Source organism: Monodelphis domestica, chromosome 3 (genome assembly GCF_027887165.1).
Source record: "Monodelphis domestica isolate mMonDom1 chromosome 3, mMonDom1.pri, whole genome shotgun sequence".
NCBI classification, from domain to species: domain Eukaryota; kingdom Metazoa; phylum Chordata; class Mammalia; order Didelphimorphia; family Didelphidae; genus Monodelphis; species Monodelphis domestica.
In genome coordinates this window covers 181,330,303-181,352,317 of record NC_077229.1, presented here as the reverse complement: position 1 = coordinate 181,352,317, position 22,015 = coordinate 181,330,303, and the positions used below count along the sequence as shown (strand labels likewise).

General features: G+C 36.2%; 1 protein-coding gene across 4 annotated transcripts in view; it reads right to left on the bottom strand.

Annotated features, from left to right (window-relative positions):
- RUNX1T1 (RUNX1 partner transcriptional co-repressor 1) overlaps positions 1 to 22,015 on the bottom strand; it is a 173,390-nt gene that overhangs the window by 39,287 nt on the left and 112,088 nt on the right. For all 4 annotated transcript variants that reach the window (XM_007488095.3, XM_007488094.3, XM_007488097.3 and 1 more), the window contains 2 exons: positions 20,563 to 20,744; positions 9,451 to 9,701 (listed from right to left, as the gene is read on the bottom strand). In XM_007488095.3, coding sequence (XP_007488157.1) covers positions 9,451 to 9,701; positions 20,563 to 20,744 — 433 coding nt within the window. The remainder of the gene's footprint in view (positions 1 to 9,450; positions 9,702 to 20,562; positions 20,745 to 22,015) is intronic.

Below are 22,015 nucleotides of genomic sequence, written 5' to 3'. Positions count from 1 at the left end.
AATACTTTTTTCTTTAATGATCTATTAGAATTAAGAATATAGAAAGAATCAATTTAAGGAAAAATATCCTCTAATGGGATCATTCATAACTAGGTAACTATATAATTCTTCCTATAAGCAACTACTTTCTTGTTATTTAGAGTATCATTTGCATTGAAATTGGTGGCATTTAATTACTAAATAATGTTTGCAACTTGAAATTTTGACATCATTCCAAACTAAGCATCTCAATGCCCCTCTAGAGAACTTAGAAGGGAAACAGAAATAAATGAGGGGTAGGGGAAGGTGTGCTGCAGGGGAGAAGACAACCTGAAGTAACATGGGTCAAATGGGAGATGAAACCTATTCTGAAGTAAGAAGAGCATTAAAGAGCAAAGAGAAGGAAAAGAGGAGCTATAAAATTAGAGCATAAAAACATAGCAGAAGCTCTTCCTAAAGAGATCAAGGAAGGAAGTTGATGGTATAAGGAAGAATAAGCTGACTTCTACAAAGAATGATAATAGACTAAACATGAGAGCAAACAAGTGAGAGATGATCTAGAAAAACTGTCAAATTTTAAAAAGAGATGAATGGTAGCAGCTGGTCATTCTCTGCTAAAGGGTACTGAAGCAACTTTTAGCTCTGACTATAGCAACAATCCAATACATAACAGAAAACCTCCCAACTCATTTAAAAAGATGAAAATGATTCAATTCCGATTGTTCCCATGGCCACAAATGACACTACTAGAAAAAATTCTAAAAAAGTAATGTCAATAATCATGAAATCTTGGGTAAGGAACTAAAAACCATTTGAACAAAGATTGTTTAGTCAGTATTGAAAAAAAGTATACAGAAGAGAAATATTAATTTGGAAAGTGTTGTCTAAGAATTGGATTTGAGTTTTTGGACCACGATTTAAAATACAGGGATGACAGATTATTAACCAGAGATGGAATAGACCTAACCAAGGCTGTTAGGAAAACATTTCTTAGTGTCTTACAAATGTGACGAAGGGACTTCTTCAAAGTAAGGTGGACAGGAGAGGTGGACACTATGTAAGTACATAACCACAAATTTAGAAGCCATAGAGTACCTAATAATAAATAAATAAGCAAAAGAATGGCAATTAAAGTACCCAGAGGTTCAGTAAGGATAAAATCCAGAAAAGGAGGCAATGGTAAAATCAATGACTTCAATTGCCTATATACACATGCCTAAAATTAAGGCAATATATAAGAGAAAAGGGCAGCTACATGACTCAATGAATAAAGCCAGGCCTGGAGACAGGAGGTCCCATCTCAAATTTGACCATAAACATTTCCTAACTGTATGACCCTCGGCAAGTCTCTAAGCACCAATTGCCTAGTCTTTCAGCTCTTCTGTCTTGGGACCAATACATAATAACATCGATTCCAAACAGAAGATAGGGATTTAAAAACAAACAAAAAAGTATGAGAAACTAAATAAATTTGATCTCATAGGTATCAAGACATGATGGTATCAAACTCATGAATGGATCATGGTCCTAAATAAGTGAGTTTACTTTAGTCAAAATTAGGAATATAGGAAAGAGAAAAAAAATGAAGTGGTTGGACTAGTAGGCTCCCATGGATATTAATAAGGTATACTCATGTGAGGAAGTCTGAGAAGTAGAGACAGGAAGCATGATAGAGAGCACTTAGATAAAGGTCAGTAGAAGGAAAAACAAATTATTTTGAAAGAGGAAACAGATGAGGAGCATGTGAAACAGATCACAACATGGCAGGGAGACAAGATAGAGAGCTTGTAATTTTAATTATATAGATGTATATAGGAGCTCACTCTCTGCCAAAAGCAGAGCAGCTAATAACTTCTTGACTTGCTTTTTATAATAATGTTATCCTTCAAAATGTGAAAGAACCAAGAAAATGTTATTTTGAATCCCATTCTCACTATCAGAAAAAAAAAATTGGTTGCTGGGGCAAAAATAATGGGAACCCTGAGTAAAACATCAAACAGTTTGTGAAGTATAGGAGAGGAAACCCAGAGTTAATCTGACAAGTTCCCTAGACATGGGTAAAGCAGATTTCAAAGGATTCAGAGAATAGATAGAGGTTCCCATACATGAAAAAATCATAGGTGAAGAAGTCAACCCAAAAGGGATGAAAAATGTTGAAGAATTAAATTCTGAAGATATAAAGTTAACCATTCGAAAAAGTAGGGGAAAATGGAATTATATTAAAAGACTGACATGAGGACAAGAAATTCACTAAACAACTTAAGATTTTTACAAAATAAGTGGACAGAAATGGAAAATAATCACTACTTAAGAATATAAGAGCATGGCATGATTCAGGAAAAATGTCAAAAATACTAAAGCTAAGAAAGAGCTAATGAAGCCAAGGGCAGCAAAGAATGAATTAAAAAAAAATTGTTGCTTTTCAGGCATGGAATTCGAGTTGGATAAGAAAATTATAAATGACAATAGAGAAGGCTCAATTGTTTAACTTTTATTTTACTTCTGTTGATATATATATATATATATATATCAACAGATATGCGAGGAATGGATGCCTGTGAAAAGTAAGCAAATGAGAGCCGCCTTATCCTTGATAAAATGGAACGATCCTCCTATGCAAAAAAGAATAGGTAGGGGGCAGCTGGGTAGTCAGACCTAGAGATGGAAGGTCATGGGTTCAAATATGACCTCAGACACTTCCTAGCTGTGTGACCCTGGGCAAGTCACTTAACCCCCATTGCCTAGCCCTTACCACTCTTCTGCCGTGGAGCCAATACACAGTATTGCCTCTAAGACAGAAGGTACGAGTTAAAAAAAAATAGGTAAATGTGATTGTTGAGTCATTGTCAGTGATACCTGAAAGATCATTGCAAAGAGCTAAGATATTGAAAGATTGATTACAATTTAAAAAAAAAAAGATTGTAACTTCAATTATGCAGATATATATATATATATATATATATATATATATATATATATATATATATATATATATATATATATATATATATATATATATATAGGAGCCTATTTCTCAACCAAAACACAGAGAACAGGAACTTCAAATGATTAGACGATGAGCTTTACTTCCATTTCTGGGAAAAATCAAGAAAGTTTGCTTAAAGAAATGATTGGCTACACTCCCCTAGACTTTTCCATCATGCACCAAGAACCTTCTCTGACAAGATAAAATCAGCCCTGGAAACTATATATCTTTTCAATACCCTCTTCCCCATGAAGTCTCCCCTTTTCCCCTTCACTGGAGGGTGGGGAGCTCCCCTGAGGAAGGCACTGAGGCTAGCCATCTCTTATCTTCTCATCTGGATACACACCTCTGGCCTGCTCCATATTAGTCTCAATGACAAGTAACTTATTCCTTGAACACTATATTCTGCTTTTTAGAATTCTTTTGTACAGTTTTCCCATTAGATTATAAGCTCCTGAGGGACGGTTACAGTCTATCTTTGATCCTATCCCAAGTACTTATTGATACAGTACTTGGTACATAGTAGAAACTTAATCAATAACTATGGACTGAATGGGTGAATCAGTGATTACAAAGAGTCGAAAAAGTATCATTAAGAAGTCATGTCAAATTAACTTTGTAACTTCATTTCCTTTTTTTGGAAGACAGAATTATTCAACTAGTAGACAAGAATGTTGTGCATAGAACACTCTCTTGATTTTGCAAAGTTTTTGACAAAGTATGAGATATATAAGAATTTCTTCTCACTAAGTTTTATGTTTCAGCATTGAAAGCATACCCACTGTCTGTCCCCTAAGGCACTATTCTCTCTCTTTACACTATCAGTAACCTCATCAATATCTCTATAGCTATACTTACCTATATATCTACATATATGTTTATGTAACATCTCTGCAGATGACACAGATCTCCATATCCTGCCCTCACCAACTGACTTCTGAGCATCTCAAATGTTCCAGAGACATCTTAAAGTCAAAACATCCGAAAATGAACTCATTATCTTTCCACCAAACATGCTCCTTTTCCAAACTTCCATCTATTACAGTCTTCCATGTTTGTGAGCTCAACATGATACTGGAATCCTCATACTACTTCAAGCTATATATCCAATCTGTTGTCCAAACTTGTGATTTCTACTCCTGTTTCGTCTATAATTCAACTCCCTTTTCCCTACTCACATAACTAACACTTTAGGCCAGCCTCTCATCATCTCTCACCTTCATTATTATTACACATTCAGATGTTTTCAGTTAATGTCCAACTCTTTTACAAATGAAGAAACTGAGGCAAAAAAGATTTAAGTGACTTGCCCAGGTTCACACAGCTATTTGTGGTAGAGACTTGAAGAGAGAGAGGTTTTGCAGGATATGCCAAGATGCAAGAAACAAGCTGGGGACCTGATCTGCAAAATCAAGAAAAAGGTTCTAAACAGAATGTTCCCAGTATCTCTCTCATCTCTGTAGTACCTCTACCTCCATTGTAAATAAGAAATCTTCAAGTGTCCCCATACTTATTAGCAGCTCTCTCTAGTAAGCCAGAGTACATCAGTCACTGCAGCAACAAGAAATAGTGTCACACAGATCACCTTTTCTATTCATATTAAATAGATGAGGCCAGATTTGAACTCAGGAAGTTGAATCATCCTAACTCCAGGTCAAGCATTCTATTCACTACTCCACCTAGCTGCACACTACAACAGCCTCCTAATTGCAAGTCTCTCACTGTTCGGCCAATCCTCCAATCTGCTATCAAAATGATTTTCCTTAAGTGCAAATATGATCATGCCATTAGCCAGCTCAATGATCCATTGGCTCTTTATTTCCTCTAACTCTAGCTTTGAAAGCTCTTCACAAGCTAACCACAACCTATCTTCACTATTTCTTTTGATGATTCTTTCCTCCCACGCTGTGGTTTGTAATAGAGGAATTAGTTGATGGTAAAAGAGGAGAGGAAGAATGGATATCTTCTCTCTCAAAAGCAGGATCCAGGAGAGAGAGATGATGTTAAAAATGGGTCAAGAGAGAGGAGGGGGGAGTGAGTAGTTTCCCCCTTCAGCCTTTCCTCAGCTATAGCTGCTTCCCCAAACTGGCTCTTGTCTTCCTCTACTACAAATGTCTAGAGCTTTCCTCCTCAGGGAGATTACTCTCCCTCTCAAGCTGGCCCACTCACACTCAAGACAATTTGGGAAAGACAACAATCTTTATTCTAAACGAATTCAGTTGAGGATAACACAGGGAAATGGATGGAGGAAAAGTTTTTGAGGAAAGTGGGGAACAGTGACCCTATTCTAACTCTCCCTTCCACCCTCCTCACGTTGGGGAACTCAGGCCTTGATAGCCTTGGGCCCCCTCAAAGAGTCAGGCTTGGCTAGTCCTGGTGTTGGCCCAACTGGCACAGTACAGACCCAGGGCACCAGGAGCTGTAAAGTGATCTTGCTAGCTGCTTTGCTTCTTCTCAGGCTGGTCACTTTCAGTTGGGAAATCAGTGGGGGATGGTGTTCAGGCACTAAGAGAAAGATTTGAATCTTTTCCTCAGGATCAAGTCTTAACAAGACCTTCTCCTTTGGCTATCTCAAGGCTGAGAGCTAACTGCCTCTCCCTCAGAACCTTCTGGCTTCTCAAAATTCCAGACCTCCTGAGGCCCCTCCCCATGGAGGTGAGAAGATTCAGCAGCACCTCAGCCTGTCATTTTTCTTTGAGTTCAGACCTCTGTCACAGGTTCCAAAAAAACTGGTCTTTCCTCTATCTTTCATTGCTTCACATCCTTTCTCTATGCCTTTGGAGTGGCCATAACCCATGCCTAGAATGCACTTCCTCCTTCCCTTCACCTCATAGAATCGCTCTATTTTTTCAAGACACAACTCAAGTGCCACCTAAAATTTGAACCTCTCTGCTAGTCTGGTGAAGACTACGGACATACCTGCTCTCAGAAAATTGTTTTTAAATGTATAAAACACATACAGGATTACAAAGGAAAATAATTATATTGAAATAAAAATCTAGTTCTTCCCAACTAAGTTGATGGAGCCTTTAAAAAGAACACATAGGCCCCTTGTGGACCTGTGGACCCAAGGGTAAGAACCTCTGTTCCGTGTAAAGCTCTTTCTTATTTCCCAAATGCTAGTGCCCTCCCTTTTAAACTACTTTAATATTTATATTCTCATTCTCATTATGTATTTGGAGGCCCTATAAGGATATAGCTCTACATGGGTAATGGATTTTTCATTCATTTTAGTTGTATCCTCAATGGTTAACATGAGTACTATATAAATGTTGGTGTGGTGTTAAGTTCAAGTCAGTAGAAATAGAAGGAATTTTTAAGCATGTGGGCATAATTTAGCCTGGAGAAGAGAAATCCCTTTAGGGGCAGGGAAGGAAAGGAAGTGGAATGGAGAGCAATTTTCAAGGATTTTGACTGTGTTTTCTATGTGAAGAAAGTATTACAACTCTTCTATCTGATCCCAGAAAGTCAAACCAGGAGCAAATGGTAGAACAAGACAATTGGAGAATTTAAGATTTCATCCCACAAATGATTTTCTAAAAATCAGAGCTTTAGAAATGTGGAATGGGTTACCTTGAGAAGTGATATGGTGAATCTTCTCCTTTGAGGGTTTAAGCAAAAGCTGAATGAAGGGGGCAGCTGGGTAGCTCAGTGGATTGAGAGCCAGATCTAGAGATGGGAGGTCCTAGGTTCAAATCTGGTCTCAGACACTTCCCAGCTGTGTGACCCTGGGCAAGTCACTTAACCCTCATTGCCTAGTCCTTACCACTCTTCTGCCTTGGAGTCAATATATATTGACTCCAAGACAGAAGGTAAGGGTTTAAAAAAAAAAAAGGCTGATTTTGGCTAATTGTAGGTAGCATATTATAAAAGCCTACCCACTGGTTCTCTTTAAAAATAAACAACAACAACAAGAACACCCTTATCGTCTGTCTTAGAATCAATACTATATATTGAGTGGTATGGGTTAGGCAATGAGGATTAAGTGATTTACCCAGGGTCACAGAGGTAGGAAGAATCGGAGGCCAAATTTGAACCTAAGACAGTCTCTGGGGCTGGCTCTCAATCCACTGAGCTACTCAGCTGCCCCCCTCGACTGGGTTTTAACAGTTGCTACATAGCAACTCTTATTCTTCTCAAAAACCTACTCCTTCCACTTTCATCCTTAGTTCATTCCTCTGCCATTAACCCAAAGCAATACTGCTGCCATGACTAAATGTTTGACTATCTGGTTAACTGAATTCTCATACTACACTAAATCTCCTGCTCTACCTTTCATATTCAAATAATGACTTCATTTCCTGCTACTTCATAAGCCTCTCTACTACAGTCCCATTATTTTTATCTCCCACTTCCAGAAAAAAGCCAGTAACTATTTGTCTTGACAGAGTGAGTACCCTATCAGACATGAAACTGGAAGACTGAAAGACCACCCAACTGTACCTTCACTCTTAAAGAATTGACGAAAAAGAAATTGACATTGTCATTAGTAAACAAACACTGCTCTTCCTTTATTTCCCTATTAGTTACTGGATAGTCCAATAAACTCCTGCTCAAATGATTTACTGAGGAAAAAGGTATTCTAGATTCTCAAAGGTGATTCCAGGAAAAATACTTTTCCTTCTGTTCTAACCAAGTTAAAAACCATAAAATTGACAAGAGATTATGTCAGTTACTATTTAGACAGGTAAATTTTGAAAGGCACTGCATGAAAAGTTTAATTGTTGTGTAAATTAATAAATGTAATTTAGTTATTTACTACAGAAGTTCATGAAAACATTTATAAAGCCACAGGTGGATTTAGATTTTTTTCAGGGAATAAAGAAGTACTCACACCATCCTAACCGTGAATTATTTTCATTTTTAAAAATGACAAACTTTGTTTTGGTAACATAATCACTTCTGAACACATATCCCAAAAGTATTCTTCCCCCAGTTGCATTCTCAGAAAGTGGTTTCATTATTTGTTAAAAGCAAGAAGGTAAATGTGCCTTAATTTAAAAGGAAGATACTGACACTGACTCTTTTATTTGGACAGTTTTGTTGGCTACCTAGAAATCATGGATCTTTTAGGGACTGATTTCACATTAAAACTTACCTTAATAAACTTCCCATGACACTCTACAGTAAACAACTATTCTGCTAGAGGGCAGGGTAGTAACCATCTTTCCTACTGGTTACTAACATGCCTGATCTTCAGCAGCATAAAGAGGAATGAATGGCAAGGAACAGGGAAGGAAGGAAAAAGGAGTATGTATAAATATGCCTCAAACTTATTCTACCAAATATCTTGATTTCTGATTCATAATTATATAAGGCCACAGGCAATTCTAAATACACAAATGTACTATATCTGTAGTTAGGTAAAAACTTGCAAATAGATGATACATCAGATCAGAGTGCTAGACCAAGAATAAGAAAGACAAACTCAAATCCCGTCTTGGATTCCTACTAGCGGTGTGATGTTTGATGTGTTCCTTACTCAAAATCTCATGTTCCTCGTCTGAAAAATGGGGATGATAAATAGAACTTATAGTATAGGGTTACTATAAGAATTAAGTGAAATAGATCAGGGAATGGCTGAACAAGTTGTGGTATCTGTTGGTGATGGAATACTATTGTGCTAAAAGGAATAATAAACTGGAGGGATTCCAAGTGAACACCCAGGAATTGATGCAGAGCAAGAGGAACATAACCAAGAGAACATTGTACACAGAAATTGATACACAGGGGCATAATCAAATATAATGGATTTCTCTACTAGCAGCAATGTAATGACCCAGGACAATTCTGAGTGACTTATGAGAAAGAACACTATCCACATTCAGAGGAAGAACTGTGGGAGTAGAAACAGAAGAAAAACAACTGTTTGATCACATGGTTTGATGGGCATACAATTGGTGTTCTAGATTCTAAATGATCACTCTATTACAAACATTAACAATATGGAAACAAGTCTTGATCAATGATTCAAGTAAAACCCAGTGGAATTGCTCAGTGAGTATGGTTGGGGGATGGGAGGTGGGGAGTTAAAGAACATGAATCATGTAACCATGGAAAAATATTCTAAATTTCAGTAGATTAGTGGTTCTTGATATGAAATATCAATATCTTGATAAGAAATCAGGTTGAAAAAATTGGAATTTTATTTTTAATCTTTCAAATGAAATGTAGCATTTTGTTTAACCGTTTTAAAATATTATTTGGAGAAAGGGTCTATAGATTTCACCTGACTGTCATAAAAAAAAAAGGTTAAGAATTCCTAGATTAAATGCTCAACTGGTTGTACCAAAGGAACAAAAGAGGTTAAGAAACACATGAGCATGTGCTAAAAGAGCACACGGATTTTTTTGTGGGGAAACTATGAAAAAAAAGAGGGAAAAAAATTTAATTCAACAAGTAATGGAAACAAGAATGGAAATTTTAAAAGAATTTTAAAAAAACAACAAATAAATGCCTGTAAATGTCAGGACATCCAATCTTACCCATAGGTCTGTTCCTGTCCCTGAGGTCCCTGTGGTTGGGGTGTCGGTAGGAGTCCCTGTAGTGGTGGGCAATGGCCATATCATCCAAACGATAATGCTGAGGTGGCGGTGGGGTGGGGTGAGGCAGGCCGTTGGGCTGGTAAGATAAGCCATTATTTGGACTGTACCGCTGGCCTGGGCTAATAGTGCATGGCCGCTTGCTTGGATGCTCTGAGTGCAAAGGCTCTCTGTCAAAGCCATTTTCTTTGGTTCTGAAGATGGAAAAACAAAAAGAAAGTTTGTTTCACAATTCACCCTGCAATAAGTGTTGTTCAGTCACTCACTCCTATTGGGGTCCATGACATACTCTGTTGGAGGTCATTTTGTTGTCTGGAATCTTTCTAAATTCAGAATTTTAAAAGAGTGGGACATTGATGAAATCTAGGGAGAAGCCAGAAAACCAAAGTTATTAGTGGCTATTTCACTTCTCATTAAAGATAACCTTCACAGCTTCACTTTATTTGGATTGATAGTGATTTACAATCCGTATTGCCCTCTGAAGGATGATATTTTCAATCAAAAGGCAAGTTTCCAGTACTTTGGTACTAGATATTGTTCTCTTGGCAAATCATCATTGAAAAAAATAGAAAGAATTCATCTACATCTATTACTTTTTATCCAAAGTTGGGCCAGATTTTCATGCAAAGGAGAATTTACATAGCAGACAAATCAAGCATACAGGAAATTTAAAAAAAAAACTTGTATATCTAATATTATAACAATGATAACAAAAATTTCAGAATTTTAGTGATGAAATGAACCTGAAAGGTCAACTATGCACCCGAAGAGTTCCAACCACCTTCCTTTGTCACAAAAGAAACTGTGATCTAGACACATAAAGTGATCTATCTGCCCAAGATCACATAACTAGTTAGTATCAAAGCTGGGACAATGTAGTTCAGTTCACTGTATACCATTGTTCTTTTATACTGCATTGCCCCAAATCATGCCTTTTTGGGGGTCTTCTTTGAAATAGAAAGTACTACCTAAATCAAGATACTTTTAATAGTTAGTCACCTGTGTTACCAACCAAAATCAATAAGCATTTGTTACATGCTTCCTATACATTAGCGTAGTGTGCTGGGCAGAAATTTAAAAAGCAGATCATGATCTCAAATGACTTGCAATCTAATAAAAGAGACAACCTGCAAAAAAACAAACAAACAAACAAACACCAAAACTATATAAAGGGAAGCAAATTAGTAACTCAGTGAATATAAAGCCAGGTCTTGGAGATGGAAGATCCTGGATTCAAAACTGGCCTCAGACACTATGAAGCTGTGTGACCCTGGGCAAATCATTCAATCCCAACTGCCTAGCCCTTACCACTCTTTCTGCCTTAGAACTAATACACAGTATTGATTCTAAGATGGAAGACAAGGTGTTTTATTTTTAAAACTATATATAGGATAGACTGGAAATAACCAGTAGAAGTAACAGTAAGGAAGGACAGGAAAATCTTTTTGCAAAAAAATGTGATTTTACCTGATATTTGAAAGAAGTCAGGGAAGTCAAGAGTAGAGATGAGTAGGTAGAAAATAGTAGAGACTGGGGAAAGTAGTCAAAACACTTGGTATATGGAAATGCACTATGTGGTTTTGTTTTATGAATAAGAAGACCAGTGTCATCAGCATCAGATTTCAGAGTATTTTTGTGGGGAAGAAGGTATAAGAAGACCAAAAAGGTATGGAAGGTGTCTTCTGGTAACATCTAGATAAGCTAATGAAGTCAACCAGAAGACAATAAACTCACTGACCTAACTAACACTGTTGGTTAGGTGGTTATATCATAGCCTGGTTAGATGAGGTGAAGAATCTAGTTCCTCAAGGAAATTTCCTAAGGCAGACACAATTCTAGACCACCACACACTGGTGGTCTAGTACAGGTACTAGTACTGGTACAGTACTGGTACAGAATGTATTAGGTTCTTTTTGTGTTTGTTTCCTAGGAACCTAATAGCAAAGAGTCCTTGATAGACTTTTGAAACTTCTTAGAATTAGATCAAAAGACTGACGTGGAAAGAGGAAGAGTTAACTGGAGAGGTTTTAATAAGATCATATAATGACCTGCTACTTTAGAAAGCCTCCAAAATGATCCTGTGTTATCACCATCATCTTTCACCTTTCCCTTCAAGCTCATTTCTCCTGTAAATGCTGGCTGTTCCAAGATTCTTCTTGAGCTTGGTGAAGACAGTGAAAGTACATCTAAGGCAGGTATATACTTAAATAAGTCCTCTTTGAAGTGCTAATTTGAATGTATTCAAATTTCACTAAGAAGAGCATTAATAATTTGGAGTTAGGAGATCTGAGTGCCAATCCTATTAACTGTTTTGGTATAACCTGGGTCAATTCAAACTCCTTGGGTCTTAATTTCTTCATTTGGATTAAAAGATCAGGTTGGCCTGGATAAATACACAAGTACATTCTTTCTAGCCCTAATCACCATGACTACAGATAGCTTAAACTCTAACCTAGCAATCTTGAAATAGTAGAAGGACCAAAGGAAGATTCCAATGTAACATAGATATTCTATGGAGAGCTGACAGAAGAACATAAACATGAATCACACAAGATGAGAAGGCACAGAGAGGTACAAATAGCATCCAGAGAAGAAGAATCCATAGCTGTGAACAGGGATTCAGGAAAAATACTCAGAATACTGCTAAGAACCAAAAAATGAAGGAAAAAAAAAGATCCATGAAGAGGCAAAATAGGGTCAAGTACTAGACCTATAACTGTCTTAGTGTAATCAGTTTCTAGACAAAGAAACTCCATCTACTTATGTAGGTCATCATCTTTTAGTTGCCTAGAGCATTAAGAGATTATGACTTTATTTACCCAAGATCAAAAAAGCAGCATGGATCAGAGTTGAGACTTGAAACTACTCTCTACATTTAGCCATACTGCTTTTTGAACCTCATTGCTAAAGGAGCAACTTCAAATTCTTTATGGTAGAATTCATGCATTTTCTCAACTGCTATCTTATACTTCAAACTGCCAACTAGATCATTGCATCTGGATATCCTATAAGTATTTCAACTCAAAAAGTCTAAAATTAACTGACCGTGTTTCTCACTCCATCTGACTTGGCCATATTCCCAATGATGCAGTTCCATAATCTAAGAGTCATTCTCATTCCTACCCCTCAGGTCAATATACGACTAGTGGCCAAGTCTCATTCAGTGGAAAAAACAATATACTTGGATTCCAGGAGACCTTTTATTCAAACTACCTTAGACAACTTTCTAGCTATATGACCCTATGCAAGACAAAAACTCTATATGACCCTAGATTGCTCCTTTTCTGCTAAAGGTTTATGGCCAGAATGCTTGCCTTTTCCAAATGAACTTTGGAGACTCTCTTTTTCCATTAGACTTTCTAGGCACTCTATTATTTGTAGACATTTTTCTCAATCTGCCCTAGAAATCTCTTTTTTTTTATCCCAGTTACCATTTTTTAAAAAGTCTGTTGATCCCAACAAAGATTTGGGACCAATATCCTTAAGAGTACATGTACACGTAAACTTACTTCTTATTTTTTATGTTACCAAAACTAAATTTCTGAAACAAATATGTCTTTCTTCTTGCTATCTGCTATAGTGGTACAAAGCAAAGAGTAAAGAAAAAAAGGTATTTTTCCTTTCTTTTTTGTCCTATTTAATCAAAGTCAACTTCAGATGTATATTCCTCCTCCCATTTCTCAGGATTCTCAGAGGCCATTAACAGATACAACTCATATCTGAATATGCCTGTGGCATATGCTAGCTGAAAGATCTTGGGCAAATCATTTAATATCTCGAGATTTTAGGCCAATTGAATCAAACTCAAACAGAAACAGGATCCATTAAACTGTACTTAAGGATCCCTGCAGGATCCACATTGACTTAGAAAACTACATATAGACATTATTTACAATTTTTTATTTCAATAAATATTCCCCAATTACATTTTAATGTTTCAAGATGTGTGGCACTCTAGGCAATTCCTGAAGATAGTAAGTTGCAGAGAAGGTGCCTGTCATCTTTCCCTAAGACTTGGCTACATTATTTTCTTCTGAACTGGAGTATGGAGTAATCACTAATTTGCAAAAATGAAATAAGAATCCAATGACCACTTGTGAGATACGGCTATGAATACTAAATCTCACTAATTCAAAAACTTGCTTCCAGTTCCAAAGAGCCAAATTCTTTCTCATCTTCCTGCTTCCATTTTCTTTCATTTTACTTTTTTTATTTTAAACCTTCTATTTTAGAATTGATATTGAATATTGGTTCCAAGAGAAGAGTGGTAATGGGGTTAGGAGACTTGTCCAAGGTCACACAGCTAGGAAGTGAGTGTGTCCACATTTGAACACAGGACTTCCCATCTCTAGGTCTGGCTTTCTATCCACTGAGAGACCTAGTTTGCTCCCCTCCTTCCACTTTCAAATTTATTAATTCGAGAAATTTGGTCATCCCCAGTGTGTTTTCTATTACTTAAGAGTTTTTAATAGTTCTTTAACATAGCACTTATCAGTTATATAAGTGGGAAGGCATTCTGCTAAAATGGATAAGTACACATAATGAGATAAAGTATACAAAGTGCCATATAAATGTCAGCTACCATAATGAGCATTATGTACATATAATTTTCCCCCAAAACATTATAGATAAATCTTTTATAATTAATTCCTATTTGAACTTGACTTATCATCTTTCTCTGCTATTATTTAGACATTCTATTTACATATTCAAATTTCAATTACATAAGAGAATCCAATCTGGCTTTAAGAATGGCCATATACCTCTAGAGGAATGTTTTTACCTATTTTAGCCCCAATTGCCTCATATGTAAAATGAGGTTAAAGTAGATAGATACCCAGAGATTCTCTCCAACTTATGCTTCCAGGAATCCAAAGGAGTCCTATTATGGAATCATCTTTAGTTGCTATGGAAAATTAATGAAACTATTCCAAATTCCAAAGTCTAGGTAATAAAATTAATGTATTCAAGTGTTAGAAGGAAAGATAGTATTTTAAGATGTACATTTGCAAAAAATAATGTTTAATAGAAGTATTATGAGAAAATGTTGCATTTTAGAATGTTTATGAAAAAAAGATGTTTAATAGAGGAATTACTACTTATTTCAAATAATTTAAATATAATAAAAATTCCTCTCTTCTAAGTTATTAGAAATTCAGAATGATTTCCTAACCAGGAAGTAAGACAAAGAATTCATGAGCAAAAAAAAAGGTGTTAATGATGAGGACGGAAGAAAAAATCTTTTGTTTTCAACTATTGCAATAAAGCAAGTAGTCCTTTTCCTTTGACGCCTTTGCTACTCATTCCAGAAAATGGGATGAAGGGGAAAAGGAGGAAACCCTAAATAGTTTTCTATATTCTAAGGTCTTATAAAACCTTGATATGGTATACTGCTTTTCCACCCAACTTCCCAATCTTCATGGAAGTGAAATGATGCATTTCATAAGTCATCTCAGTGAACAATTTTAAAAGCGTATTCTTAACCTTTCACCTTTACCTCTTGTGAACTTTTCACTTCATTTAAAAAAAAATTACAGGCTTATGTTCTTCAGATTCCAAAGGTACAATGGCAAAAGAAGCAAATAATATACCTTTCATCTGTTTAGAAGGCATGGAAATTTTATACCTTAGTTATTCCCCTCCCCCATTATTTTAGAATAAAGGGCCAGAATAAATTTTATACTTTCTGAGAAAAATTAATTCCATCAATATATCCCTACAACATTTATCATAGTCTGACATACCATGAGTCTTCAATACATGTTCGTGGGAATGAAAAAAAATTTAATTAGGTTTTTCTTTTGCAGTTTGGGGTTCACAATAGTCTACAACTGTCCCAAGAACTCAGCACAGCTGCTCAGGGACCCCCTCTTCAGAGCAAAATAAAAATAGATCAAATATCACTTTTCATACTGAGAAAACTATCTTCATCAATGCCTGTAGAGATTCACTTCTCCATAAATAACAATAATTGTTAAATAAAACATAACCAGTCACTTTCCTACTTAAGAAAAGAAAAACAGAAGTAGGTTCAATTTGCCAAAACTTCCTTGCCAAAAGCTGAAGACTGACTAATAGATTAAAAACAGCAATCTCAGGATTGAAGCCTACAAAGCTGTAAACAAAAATAAAGGGAGCACTTTTGTCCGTGACATGTCAGGAACAAATTACCCAAATGTGTTTTCTCCTCCTCAGGTGTCAGTTTCTTCCCTCTGTCAGTGACTGACGGCTCCCAGTGTTATTGCAGAAACAGATTGATCTTTTTAATGAGCCAGTTTAATAGACTCCAAAATCTCACCGTGGCTGCTCATCCATGTCAGACCATATGCACTAACAAAACATTCAGTAAAACAAAATTTAAAAAAAAAAAAAAAGCTTTGCTGACAGACACTTCTATACTCTATAAAATTTCATACTGTAGATTTGGATGTACAGATAAATAACTAGCAAAAGGGAAAATGCATATGCAAACAAGATGCAAAAAATGTATGCGAAAAAATGCTGTTGAGGACCATATTTTCTTGGATCTGCTCAAATTCCCATAAGATACAAATGTATTTACACAACACATTCTCATCACCCCTCCTCCTAACTCTGAGGGGGCATGAGGAAAGAGAGGGACTCATTTAGCATCTTGCCTTCATAACACATATTTTAGAATTAAATTCCACTCATCAAAGTTCAACCCAGATATCACCAGGTAAACCTTAACTTCAGTGACCACTCATACAAGATAAAAAAAAAAAGTTCTCAGTTTCTCAGGAACTATAAGATAATTTTATATGATTGTATGCATAGATAGTGGTGCCCATACCTATCACTTCTCATTAAAGTGCCATTTTTTGGAAGAGCTAATTAGTTTAGTAAAATTGAAGGTGTATTTTCCTACTACTATAGCATTTTGGTTAGCATTTACATGGTTCTCCCTAAGTAAATTTTATTAAAGACTCCATCCAAATTATATATCAATAGAAAAGTCTGCTTATGATCATTGGAGAAGAGGGAGGGGATTTTAAATCACAATGCACTTAGGTTGTCTTCTCTGAAATAACTTCTTCTTACAGCACACTCATACTTAGTTTGATTGCCTAATAGCCTCATCATCTTGTGTTTGATACCTTTCTCAAGTGTCAAGCATGTTATCTTCTTTCCCAATGGAACAACAGAATACTCATACCATTTGGGTGGATATGAGCTAGATAAAAGAACTGTTTGGTGGCTTCTGAGTTGGTTAAATGACCATTCCAAAAGAATAGTCATTAATGACTTGATATCAGTTTGGAAGGAAGTCCCCAGGGGAAAGCCACAGGATCTGTGCTTGACTCTGTGCTGTTCAACATTTTTATCAATGACTTGACTAATGTCACAGATGGCATACTTATGAAAGTAGTATTAGACATAAAATAGATGAGTAGATTACATACAGGAAAATGATTGGACTCAAGAAGATCTTGAAAGATTAGGATAGTAAGTCAAATATAGTGAGATGAAATTTAAGTGAGACAAATATAAAATTTTAAACAGTTATTAACCTCAAAATGATTTTCACAAAATACAATATATAGGATACATGCCTCAAAAGTTTACTTGAAAAATATATGAGGATTAAGAATTCAATCAAAAGAATGAAGTGAATGCCAAAGAAAACCAAAAACCTCTTGCATGATCACCAGTGGCATTAAGCAAGGTGTAGAACCTGAAACAAAGGAGGTATATTCTGTCCTAGTTAAAGCATATTTGGAATTTTGTAATCTGTTCTGGATGCCACATTTCATACAAGTCAGCTAGAGAAGAAAGATCAAGATGACGAGGGTCCTAAAGATCATGCCTCCAGTGAAGTATCATGAGGTTCAGTATTTCCTGGTCATACAATAAATATGCATCTATGGCTGGATTTGAACTGAGGAACAGGATTTTCATCTTTCCCCTTAGGTAGAATGTTAGTGCTGTGGGCAGTTAGATGTTATGGTGAATAGAGCTGGTCACTCCTGTTCCTCAGTTCAAATCCAGCCATAGATGCATATTTATTGTATGACTCTGCACAAATCACTTCACCCTCCTTGCCTCAGTTTCTTCATCTATAAAGTGAGCAAGAGAGGAAATGGCTAACCACTCCTCTGTTTTGGTCAAGAACAGCCTAAATGAGGTCAGGAAGAGTCAGACATGACTGAAACAACTCAAGAAAAAGACCATAGTCCAGTGGCTAGACTGCTATACTCGGAGCCAGGAAATCCTGAACCTCATGATACTTCACTGTTTGGGTGATACTTTGCAATACATCTAAGCTTTCAAATACTTGTTTTCCTCAAATGTAAAATATTTGGGAAGTGTTGTACTAGATGGCTTCTAAAATCCCTTCCAGCTCAAAATTTTTGATCCTTTATAATATTTTCTCCATTAGAAAGAAGCACTGTGAGAACAGCCCGTGTTCTGTAGATCTTTATAATCTAGCAAGGTATGCTCAACATTTAATGGAATGGAATATGAGAAGATCCTTAATGCTAACAAACCAGCTCTATCCACCATACCATCTAACTGCCCACAGCACTAACATTCTACCTAAGGGGAAAGATGAAAATAGTTATACAAAGAGCTACACTGAATATAAATGAAAAGTCTAGGCAAAGTAAGACAAGATTCTGAGGAATCACTCATACATATCATACATATCATCAGATGGGAGAGAGAAGGCTTCTTCAAAAGGTTGCATGTAGGTGGGGCAATGAGGTGGCTGAGTGGGTTGAGAGCCAGGTCTAGAGATAGAAGGTCCTGGATTTAAATCTGGCCTCAGATACTTTCTGGGACTCTGAGAAAATCACTTATCTCCCCATTGCCTAGCCCTTACTGCTTTTCTTCCTTGGAACCAATAGGATATTAATTATAAGACAGAATATAACAGTTATTTTTAAAAATGTTTTAAGATAGCATATAAGTTGGGCCTTGAAGGAAAGGTGGGCCTTCAATGTTATGGTGATGTAAGGGAAATGTAGTCAATCCTATGCATGAGTATAGGAGAGAACAGAAAAATAAGTGAGGCAAGACAGACTTAAATCAAGTTTAGTAGAAACACAAAATACATGAAGGGAAATAGTATAAGAAAAGTGGCTGAGATGTTAGATATGAGCTAGATGTTAGAATTTTGATTGCCAGCCTCAAGACATTGATGCTTTACTGAATAAATAATGAGAAGCCATTGAATATTTTTTAAATAGAAGAGGGCTGTGAATCAGAGTGGTAAAGTTGTCTGAGTATTGTGTTCACTTCATATTCAAATGAAATCAAGAAAATTATATTTGCAGAAATTATTGGTAATGGTAAATTGAATGTTTCCGAATGTCAGGTTCCAAATGTCAGAAATTTTCTATTATTACATTTAATCAACCAAAAAAGATTTTTAAAATTGAAATTAAATTAAAAAATTTAAAATTCAGTACTTAAGTGCCATCCATTGGATGAAATGCTGGGGATTCAAAGAAAAAAGAAACTATTTTAAAATGAGCAAGGCAAGAAATCAATTTCAAATAGAAAAAACTTCTAATAATTTTGAAAATAACATAAAAATTTCAAAAATTGTGCTGATAATAACTGCGTGATAAAAATGTGAGTTAACAAAGCTGTTAATTTTAACAGATCTCTCTGTGGCCAAGCAGCTGGTAAGTTTAATAGCTTCAGTGCCTTTCAAAAGAATTCTCTCACGAATTGTATTCCCTTTATGCTAATATGAATAAATGAATGAAATACAATCCCTCACCTCAACAAGTTTTCATTCTAGTGGGTGGAATAAAAAAGTATATGCATAAATAACAGAAGATGAAATATGATAAATAAGACAGGTACAAGAATTGTTTGAGGGAAAATCACAACCTGGAATGGGGTGATGAGAGAAAAGAAGTTGAGAGGAATCAAGAAGACTTAAAAGTGAAAAAGGGTGGCATTTGATTCTGGTCTTGAAGAATGGCTAGGATCTAAACAGATATAGCTAAAGATAAAGAGATGATCAAAGACATTGAGATGACAAAACAAAGACAGTATACAGGAAAAGTAAATAATACAGTCTGGTAGAAACATAGAGGAGCAATAGTGTGTGTGTGTGTGTGTGTGTGTGTGTGTGTGTGTGTGTGTGTGTGTGTTTCTAATGAAACACAATGATACATTGAGGGTGAATTGTGCAGTAACAAAAAAGAAAGAATAATGCCATATTCTATACTATAAGCCCCTCTAAACCATCCTGTTCCCTTTCAATAGAAATATGTAGGAAAGCGAATCAATGTCTTAGGTCAAAGAAAATCCCTCCCATTTGGCATCTTCCTTCTGGCATACAGACTCACAGTTAAAAGTCATTATGTTTTTGCTGGTATAAGGGGCATATAGGAGAGAGGAGACAAAAGGTCAAAATAAGACTTGGAAGTACCCTAAAGAACAAAAAAATATATAAAACATAGAAAGTCTGAACAGTTAAAAGAGAAAGGATTGTAAAAGTGGGTAGGATGTAATGCTTCAAAAAAAAAAACGACAATTTTGCAACAATAGCTATAATCTTTTTAAAAGTGCCTTTAAAATGTCAAAGCACTTTACATAGTTTAGCTCATTGAGCTTCACAATAATTGCATTAGTAAAGTATAACAGGTATGATTCTCCTTATTTAACAGAAGAAGAAAATGAGATACAGATGGGTTCAAGGCACTTGTCCATGGCCACAGAGCTCATAAGCATCCTGAATGGGATTCAAACTCAGGTTTCTACTAATTCTGCATCCACTGCTTTTACATCAAAAGTAAACCTCCCCCTAAAATGTTATGGAATGCATATAATAATACATATAATAAGATTTATGCATGCATTTTTAACTATAACAATTTTTGCTGTTAAAAGTAAACAAAAGATAAACAGTCTTTCTTAACTCTACGTATCAGAAGTTCCAGGTAACCTAGCCCGTAGAATCATTTGGCTTTGCCAGAACTCTTCTAACTACATTTCTACAATGCTAGCATCCCTGACCTCACCTGACCCTTTTGGGTCATTCCTCTAATGGGGATTTCTCTTGGCTCCTCTTACCTGTCTGGAGTTCGCCTCTTCCCGTTTTCGTTTACATCGAGAAGCAGCTCTGAGGAATCGACAGGTGAGGTGGTGTTGGCATCCAGGAGCAGCTGTTCGTGTTGAGCGAGGTACTGGGCAGGGTTCTGTTTGGCCAGCCTTGCGCAGTGCAGGAGCTCCCGTTGTAGCAGGGGGAGGTTGGCCTGTAAAAGCATTTCAAAAAGAAGAAAAAGATGGGCCAGGCTATTCCCACTGCAGACAACGTCTGAGCTAGCTGAGCTCAAGAAAATCGCCTCCTCCTTTAAGCATGTTTTCAAGATACCAGGCATGTACTCTTGAGCCTAAGACTGTGTAAATATGTAACCCAATGTGTAAACCAGCTACAAAGTCTATTCCCAATGATCACAATTCAAAATTACATGTAAATCTATCATAGAAACTAGAATGGGGGGGGGGGGGGGAATGCCTATATAAAACAAGAATTTCAAAGTTATTCAAGATTACAGCACTGTCCCAGGTATAACTAATAACAAGTTATGATAGGAGTGGATATATGAAGTGCTTTATGCCACATATGAAATATAAATCAATTTTTAAAAAATCTTTTGCTAAAGACCTACTGTGTCTTTTTTATGTGATGGAAATACAAAGAATGAAACAATCCATATTTTCAAGTAGCTTACATTCTTATGGCAAATACAATGATTATGTGTAAAAATATAACATATATATAAAGAGAAGAAATGCAAAGAAATACAATGTAGTCAGAGAGGGAAGGAGAGTGCTACTAACTGGAAGGATCAGGAAAGACTTCATATAGAAGATGATGATAGAGCTGAATCTTATAGGAAGAGAGGGATGTTATAAGTCAGAAGTCAAGGGGGAATGCTTTCCAGGCATGGGTAATGGCCAGAGTAAAGACATGGAAATAGGAGAATACTAAGAATACACTCCATAAAGCATTTGAACAATCACTTTTCCAAAGGCAATGGCAAACATAGCATAGAATTAACCCCTGCAGATTAGCTTCCCTTCCCTTCAAGGATCAACTCAAAGACTACCTCCTAAAGGACTTTGTTTTTCTACCCCCAATCATGCCTGGAAATGTTCTAGCTCTTCTCTTCTGCCTCTTGATAGCATTGGCTTTTCTGTACATTCAACTCAAACATCACCTTCTAAAAAAGACCTTCCCAATCTCCATAGCCACTTGAGTCTTCTCAGAGTTCATTCTCTTTATACTCTGAATGTATTTTACATGTACCCATTCATTTATATATAGTCATCTCTGTATGTCACTTCCTAGAAAGGAGGAATTATTTGTATGCTCTTTCCTGTCCTTGTATGCCCAGTGGCTGGCATAATGCCTGGCACATAATAAGTACTTAAAAAATTGATTGATTAAAGATCACTTCCCTACTAAGCCTTCTCTTCTCCAAGATAAATATTTTCAGTTTCCTTTAACTGATCATCTTAT